The sequence below is a fragment of the Cannabis sativa genome, chromosome 7 (assembly GCF_029168945.1).
Source record: "Cannabis sativa cultivar Pink pepper isolate KNU-18-1 chromosome 7, ASM2916894v1, whole genome shotgun sequence".
NCBI lineage: Eukaryota > Viridiplantae > Streptophyta > Magnoliopsida > Rosales > Cannabaceae > Cannabis > Cannabis sativa.
Genome location: NC_083607.1, coordinates 42,650,906 through 42,659,792, shown reverse-complemented (window position 1 = coordinate 42,659,792; position 8,887 = coordinate 42,650,906). Strand labels below are relative to the sequence as shown.

Sequence of the window (8,887 nt, the reverse complement as noted above, 5' to 3'; positions counted from 1 at the left end):
GTTACAACTTAATTTTGAATTTAATTAAATCTGATTTGAAAGATATTTAAGTTGATTTTTTTTAGATTCTTTCTAAAACAACTTAAACAAGATATTTTCAAATTTGTTCCATTGAAAATTCAAATTTTTTTTTGAATTTAATTAATAATTGAAAATTAATTAAAGTTGATTTTTTATTTAAATCAATTTTGATTTTTTAATTTTTCATTATTATATTATGGAACTTATTCGATATTTATTTGAGTTTATTTTTCAAATTTAAATAATAATTGAAAATTAATTAAAGTTGATTTTAATTAAACCAACTTTAATTTGTAATTTTTCATTATTATAATATCGAATATTATGATTATACAAAATACATATATATATATATTTTTTTTAAATAATGAGCTTTTAATCAAAAGATATTCGATCTCCATTGTTGGTCTTACAATAGTTAAACTTATTCAATATAACCTCGAGACGCTAGACTTCGTCCCCCTATGGATGGTTATTCGTTGAACACTTTTAACACCGTAAGATTTCATTTGATAAGTGTTTTGTGAGTTTTCGTCTCTATTTAGACTCTCCCCTACGGTGACTACTTAGAGATAAACTCATAGAACATGAAACAATGGTGGAAGCTCATAAAATGAGAATAACCTTGACTCTCGCCTACCGGGACAACGTTGGATTCTCATTTTGATCGAATAAAAGGTTGCTAAAATGTTTAATTTTAGATGAGCTGACAACTCTATTCAACTAATGTTATCTTTGACTCTCGCCTACCGGGACACTGTATTTCATTATGTTGGAAACCTTGGAAAATAAACTGTGTTAGATTTAGTATTTCTATAACATATGTCATGACTGTTATTTTCTGAACTTGTGTATGAATTTTGAACCAAAATCTTACTTCTGTTTTATTGATGTGTTGTAGTGTCTATAATCCCCTTCTCATTCCACTCCTAGTTAATATCTTAGCAATTGAACTTGAAGTTATAAACTCCTTGTCAGAGTAATACTTCACATATGCTCATGATGGACTTTAAATTCCAGAAAGCAGGTAAGCTGGGAATTGTTCACTCTGAAGAGCAAATAGTTCATAACTCCATAAATCCTACTACTTCAAGCTTAGTTGAGAAGATAAGAGAAAGTGATTCCACTTCCTCAAGTTATACTTCACAACAAAATGAACTAGCAAGAACAACAATTAACAAACGAATAAGCAGTAATGCTTTAGTCTTCGAATCATGTGTGTTAGAGAATGATAAATCCATTTGGATTCTTGATTCTGGGTCTACAAACCATGTAAGTTGTTCATTGCAATTGCTTGAGAATTGGAATTATTTGAAATCCGGAGAGTTGAAACTTAAAGTTGGTAATGGCGAAATGGTTTCGGTTAGAGCTAGAGGAAAAGCCAAACTCAAGTTTCAAAACAGAATTTTGGAATTAGACAATGTCTTATACATTCCAAATTTCAGTAGAAACTTAGTTTATGTTTCATGCTTACAATTGCAACAATACAAATTAGATTTTTCGGATTACGGTTCTACCATTTCTCGAAATGACATTCAGATTTGTGTTGCATCCATGGAACAGGGGCTTTATGTTCTTAGACCAGAAACACCATTTGCCCTACATAACGAACTTTTTAAAGTAGCTAAACCTAGAAACCACAAAAAGCAAAAGATCGATGATGATAATGAAACATATCTATGGCATTTACGTTTAGGTCATATAGGCTTTGATAGACTCAATAGGCTAACCAAAGACGGTCCATTGAAAAATGTCGTCTTAGGTGAATTGCCAGTTTGCGAGTCCTGCCTGGAAGGAAAAATGACTAAACGTTCTTTCTCGGCAAAGGGAGAGCGTGCCGAAATCCCTCTAGGGTTAGTGCATTCCGATGTCTTCGGACCTTTGAATGTCAAAGCCCGAGGTGGTTATGAGTACTTTGTCACTTTCATTGACGATTACTCTAGATATGGACATATTTACCTTATGCATAAGAAATCTGAAACATTTGCAAAGTTTCAAGAATTTCATGCTTTGGCCCAAAACCAATTAGGTAAATCATTAAAGATCTTGCGAACTGATAGGGGTGGAGAATATATGGATATGCAGTTCAAAGATCATTTAATTGAACTTGGAATTGAATCCCAATTAACCGCCCCTAGCACTCCACAGCAAAATGGAGTTGCAGAAAGACGGAATCGCACGCTTTTGGAAATGGTTAGGTCTATGCTTAGTTTTTCAACTCTACCTACGTCCTTCTGGGGATATGCAATTCAGATGGCAACTGACATTTTAAATGTTGTTCCATCTAAATCAATCCCTAAGACACCTTTAGAACTTTGGAATGGTCGTACACCTAGTTTACGCCATTACAGAATCATGGGGTGCCCTGCTCATGTCTTAAGAAAGAAAGACGACAAACTTGAGTCACGTACTGAAGTTTGCATGTTTGTCGGTAATTCTAAAGAGACTAGGGGTGGACTATTTTATAGTCGCAAGGATGATAAAGTGTTTGTTTCTACAAATGCCACTTTCCTTGAAGATGACTATATTAAGAATTTCAAATCACAAAGTAAAGTAGTGTTGGAGGAAATGCTTTCAGATATAAGTCCTTCCAATGTTCCGTTCTCTTCCACACGTGAAGAGGACAATCCCACTCCCTCAGTTGAACAAACTGAGCAATCTACTACTAAAGTTTCTGTTCAGAAGACAACCGTACCTCGTCGTAGTGGGAGGGTTTCAACAAAACCTGCTCGTTATGGCTTGGATGGTGAAATCAATATGGTCGTAGGTGACGGTATTGATGACGATCCATTAACCTATAAACAGGCAATGGCTAGTCCGCAACGGAAACGATGGTCAGCCGGAATGGATTCAGAAATGGATTCCATGAAAAAGAACAAAGTCTGGGAATATGTAGACGCACCTGACGACTATCATCCGATAGGATGCAAGTGGGTTTACAAGAAGAAAAGAGGAGCTGGAGGCGAAGTCGAAACTTTCAAAGCTAGACTTGTAGCCAAGGGTTATACCCAAAGAGAAGGCGTGGACTATGAGGAAACTTTTAGTCCTGTTGCCATGCTCAAATCCATCCGAATTCTTCTCTCCATAGTTGCTTTCGATTATGAAATGCGGCAAATGGATGTCAAGACTTGCCTTCCTTAATGGGGTACTTGAAGAAACCATCTATATGGAGCAACCAGAAGGTTATGTTCTTCCTGGGCAAGAAAAGAAAGTTTGCAAGTTAAACAGGTCTATCTATGGACTTAAGCAAGCTTCTCGCTCATGGAACAAGAGGTTTGATGAAATCATCAAAACCTACGGCTTTCTTCAGAATGAAGATGAACCTTGTGTTTACCAACTCAAGGAAGACCAAATAGTAGTATTCCTGGTCCTTTATGTTGATGACATTTTGATCATTGGAAACAATGTCAAGAAAATGACTCACATTAAGGAATGGCTCAACACTCAATTCGATATGAAAGATTTGGGTGAAGCAGCCTATGTTCTTGGTATTCAGATTATAAGAAACCGGAAGAACAGATCTCTTGCTCTCTCTCAAACGACCTACATAGACAAAGTCTTAGAGAGATTCTCCATGAGCAACACCAATGGGGCAAACATGCCTTCTAGATATGGTATTCGTCTATCTAAGGAACGATCACCGATCGATCCTCAAGAGATAGAGGACATGGCGAAAATTCCCTATGCCTCTGCGGTTGGAAGTCTAATGTATGCAATGTTATGCACTAGACACGACATACGTTATGCTGTTGGAATCGTGAGCAGGTATCAATCTAATCCAGGACAAGAACATTGGAATGCAGTTAAGTATATTCTGAAATACTTAAAGAGTACAAGGAATCTTGTGTTAGTCTACAAGGGTGGTGCTTTAAATCCCATAGGCTACACTGATTCAGATTTCCAGCAAGTCTTGAAGACAGGAAATCAACATCTGGGATGGTGTTTACTCTTGGGGGTGGAGCGAGTGGTTTGGAGAAGTGCTAAACAAACCGCAATATCGGACTCAACTATGGAAGCCGAATACATAGCGACGGCGAAGGCGCTAAAGAACTTGTACGGCTAAGAAAGTTCTTCACCGGCATAGGAGTTGTTCTGGAATGGAAAAGCCTACGGTACTACTGCTGTGATAACAATGGAGCAATAGCAAACAGCAAAGAACCTCGAAGCCACAAGAGAAGCAAACACATTGAAAGGAAGTATCACATTATCAGAGAATACGTGGCAAGAGGGGATGTACTAGTTGAGAAAGTTGACACAGAGGACAACCTAGCTGATCCATTTACCAAAGTCTTGGCCGTGATGACCTTTGAAAAGCACCGTCAGAATATAGGATTAATTGATATGTACTAATTAGTTTTATATTAGTGCAAGTGGGAGTTTGTTAGGTTTTATGCCCTAAATAAAACTCCATTTCAATGTAATCTATTTTATTCAACATCAATAAAGAAACAGAAGTATTTTTCATTCATTTGTGTATGTTTTGGCTCACTTTATCAATTGCTTGTCTAATTGATTTATAAATTCATCTTAAACCCTTTTCACATACTTGATCATGTTTATTGTGTTGTCATCACATTGGAAAGTAAACATGACTATGTGAATAAAGTTTCCTAGATTTATCAGACACAGGGTTTTACTGATATGATAATCTACAACAAGAGTTTACTTGTATTTGGAGAAATACTATGTTCTTTCCAGAACATTGGTTAAAGTAAAGCTCAGGTTGGATGCATGGAGTATGCATCGGAAGGGACCGATATTGAACTTTGAATTAGATTTAATTAAAGTTACCGTAAAATCTATTCAAGTCAATATCGCCAAGTTGATCCTAGATCAAATGATCTTAATCCTGTTATGATTAGGCTCAATCTTGAAAGGCTATTCGTGTTCTTTTATTTGTTAGTTAAGCCTACTTTTAGGTCAGGGTGATACGTACATTTTGGGAACACGGTAGTGCAATTGAGTGGGAGCGCTAGCATAAACATGGAATCTATAGCTTCTATCTGGCAAATAGTAAGCAAAGGATGATTTCCTTCGAGCTTGACCAAACGAAAATAAATGGTGGAGATCTCATTTCACATAAGCTGAAATATCATTTATACGGGGTCAAGTGTTTTAAGGATAAAATACATAGTAGGGTGTTACGGTAATTTAATCCCTTTACTGTGTAGATCATTCATATAGAGGATCATTGATCAAATTAGGATTATAACAATGGATAACTAATGATGTGTCTATATGGTGGAACATATAGAGCATTCTATATACTGAGAGTGCAATTCTAAGTTCTATGCGTGGATTCAACGAAGAATTAATAAGTTAGTGAATTTTAGTGCTAAATTCTTGATCTACTTATTGGAAGCTCAGTTATATAGACCCATGGTCCCCCCACTAGTTGAGATAATATTGTTTGTAAGACTCATGTAATTGGTTTTGATTAATCAATTATAATTCACAAATTAGACTATGTCTATTTGTGAAATTTTCACTAAGTAAGGGCGAAATTGTAAAGAAAGAGTTAACAGGGGCATATTTGTTAATTATGATACTTTGTATGGTTCAATTAATAAATATGATAAATGACAATATTATTTAATAATTATTTATAGTTATTAAATAGTTAGAATTGGCATTTAAATGATTGAATTAGGAAATTGGCATTTTTGAGAAAATCAGATACAAAAAGTGGTAAAATTGCAAAATTGCAAAAATCAAGGCCCAGTCCACCTAGCCTAGGGCCAGCCACTTATGTTATCTTTTTTAAATGATTTTTTCATTATTTTAATGCCATATAATTCAAATCAAACCCTAGAGGAATGCTATAAATAGATAGTGAAGGCTTCAGGAAAATTACACTTTCTGAATCAAAAAAAAACCTGAGCCTCCACTCTCTTCTCTAGCTGCCACTCTCTCTCTCTTTTCTTCCTCAATATTTCGAACCTCTTTTAGTGATTAGAGTAGTGCCCACACACATCAAGCAATACCTCAATCATAGTGAGGAAGATTGTGAAGAAAGATCAACATCAAAGGAGATTCAGCATCAAGGATTCAGAGAAGAAGATCCAGGTTCAGATCTTGATAATACTCTACTACAGAAAGGAATCAAGGGTTAGAGATCTGAACGGAAGGAGTCATTATAATTCCGCTGCACCCAATGTAAGGTTTCTTAAACTATATATGTGTTTAATTTATCGTTTTAGAAAGTTCATATTTAGGATGTTAATAAACATACTTGTGAGTAGATCTAAGATCCTGGTAAAATAATATCCAACAAATAATAGACCTTGAAAATAAATGTTCTCGTTGATTGCTACACTGTTCAAAAAAATAATTAAGTGTAACAAAATTTAATTAAATAATGATTAATAATATATATATAAGAATTAATTCAAGTAATATGAAATTCATTATTAATTACCCTATGAGGGAGACCAGAAATATTAAGCTAAAATTCCTTAATCCCATAGAAGACCCTCCAGATTTTTTTCTGTCATAATAAAAATAAGGTAAAAAAAAAATGAATTTGGATAGGGAGAAATTGATGATACTGTATAGAATAGAATAGTACCTTGTGAAATAAGCTAATGGTGCAATGACCAAAGTAGCTATGGCTTGTCTATAGACTACAAAAACACTTGGACTCATTCCTTGTAGTAAAGCAGCTCTTGTGGACAGAGTAATTCCTGCATAAGAAAATTGTAAGCCGAACATAGCCATTGCTGGTGTATGCGCATACTCAAACAAAATGCATATGTTACAAAGGAGCAGTACCAAAAAAAAATGCACACAATAGGAGCAAGGAAATCTAAATATGAAACAAAAGAAATAGTTTAGCAAACAGAAGATATAATCCTTCATTAACTGAAGGGGATATCATATACCAAAAACTATAGTACCAGAGAAATACATGGAAATAATTGAATACTTAAAACACAAAGATAGAAAGGAGAGGCAAATGCAAGAGTGCAAATGCTATGTAAAGCCCAAAAAGATATCTCTAACTCGCTGCGCTAGGAATAGAGAAGAGGTTTACCTAAAATCCATTGAGCAAACTGAGAATCCTAGAAAAATCATTTGAGTAACTTGAAGAAAATATAAAGACCAAAAATCACAAAGATATATGCCAGGTATAGTTCCTGAAATTACCAAACCAACATGAATGTTAAGAAAATGTAAAACCAAAAATATCACCAAAACCTAATAGAAAGTCTAGAAAATAGTAGAAAACTAAGTCAAGTCAACTCCCTTTCAAGGTTAAATATTTGTTTAGATAAACATCCGATAAAAAGTTATTGAAGGCTACGAGAGTATAGATCCTAAAATTATCGAACAAGCCCATATGCTAAGATATATCATACAACATATAAAGCAATTCTGATGATCAGATTTATAATTTCACTGTTATAAATGAAAATAAATTGGGAATCATCAAAAGTTTACCAATTTCATACAAAGAAAATGAAGGAAGAAATGTTCACATTTGAATTGAATTGAAAAAGAGACCTGAAGGAGATGAAATGTATCTTTGTGTTGCCTCGGCGCAATCTCCTCTGCGGATCGTCTCTCCAAGACCACTACAATTGTTGGGCAGAGCCGGAGATGGGCATGGTTGTTGGTTGGCAGTAGTGGCAACAACAAGATGAGAGAAAGAGAGAGGAAGACAGGACTAGATTAGGTGAGTCTCAAGTGACCACAAAATTAGAGACTTAATAAGAAAATTTTATAGTAATACCTTAAGAATTCTCTTAAAAATCATAGCAGAAAAATTCTCTTAAAAACCAAACATTGGGAATAATTACTACTTATTGTAGAGTGCAGACAAATCCAAATTGTTTTTAATGCAATTTCAATTAAGGTTAAATAAAAACAAAATGTTTAATAAAATACAAAAAACAAAATGTGGAAACATCTGAATGCATGAATCTGGAAAAAATTAAAGAAAAATGCCAGAATCTCAGTCCCTAAAAATCATTTTGCCAACGTACAGCGCTAATAACACTATCAAATTAAGCATTACAGAGACTCTAATTTATAGCCTTTATTTCTACAAAAAATATCAAATCTAAATTATTCATTCAATGTAAAATTAAATATGATAACATCTGAATGCATTAATCTCAATATAAAATAAGAGAAAAACATTTCAGAATCTCAATTACCAAAATCTATTTCTTCAAGATGAGGGCTCGGAAGGATCCTTTCTTAAAGCTTAGACTGGAGGGGTCACTCTCAGCGACGTACTGCCATCGGTGGCCATCGAGTTCCTCGCAGAAAATCAATCTCAAGCTGGAGGCTAAACTCGTCCTCGAGCAGGCCGAGCTTGCGATTAGTCTGGCGGTGGCCAGCAACCGAAGGCAGAGAGGAAGGCGACACATCGGGTAGAGCAGAGGCCAAAGCGGCGCTAATTCGAAGAGTCTCGCGAACAAGAAGGCGAGAATCCTGGCCAGCAGTCGCGGTCAAGTGGACGATTTTGAAGAAGACGAAAGGGCCGCCTGTTGATCGCCAGAGCAAGGTCGAAGAGGATTTTACATCTCATTTGGGATTAGGGATTTTACTGGTAGTTGTGTTGGTTTCTCTCTCTCAATTGTATTTAGCGTTATTTTTTAAAGCTCCCATATAACATTAGGTGAGTGTTATCAACAGACGCAAATTGTAAAGCAGTTTTTTAAATTTTTTGCTTTATTGCGTCGGTTTGCTTTTTACCATCATTTATAAACAGACGCAAATCATATATTATTAGTGTCGGTTATAAATTGACGGGTCTAATTATTGGGTACTATTCACGTCGGTCAACGCTATGAATAGTAGCGTTGACCGACGTAAATAGTGTAATTTGTAGTAGTGCAGAAGAAGTGAAGAATAATAT

At 35.1% G+C, this 8,887-nt stretch overlaps 1 protein-coding gene across 2 annotated transcripts; it reads right to left on the bottom strand.

Moving 5' to 3' along the window:
• Positions 1-6,170: 6,170 nt before the first annotated feature.
• LOC115721793 (WAT1-related protein At4g30420-like) lies at positions 6,171-8,646 on the bottom strand. Of its 2 annotated transcripts, XR_009683369.1 has the most exons (4): positions 7,525-8,646; positions 6,590-6,704; positions 6,440-6,508; positions 6,171-6,336 (listed from the first exon to the last, which is right to left on the bottom strand). XR_009683369.1 is itself a non-coding variant. In XM_061101704.1 (3 exons), the coding sequence occupies exons 1-3, from the start codon at positions 6,736-6,738 to the stop codon at positions 6,210-6,212; spliced, it is 345 nt and encodes a 114-aa protein (XP_060957687.1). In that variant the 5' UTR covers positions 6,739-6,788; the 3' UTR covers positions 6,171-6,209. The 2 variants fall into 2 exon arrangements, 1 of the variants encoding a protein (XP_060957687.1); XM_061101704.1 differs by lacking the exon at positions 7,525-8,646 and having other exon boundaries at positions 6,590-6,788.
• Positions 8,647-8,887: the final 241 nt, after the last annotated feature.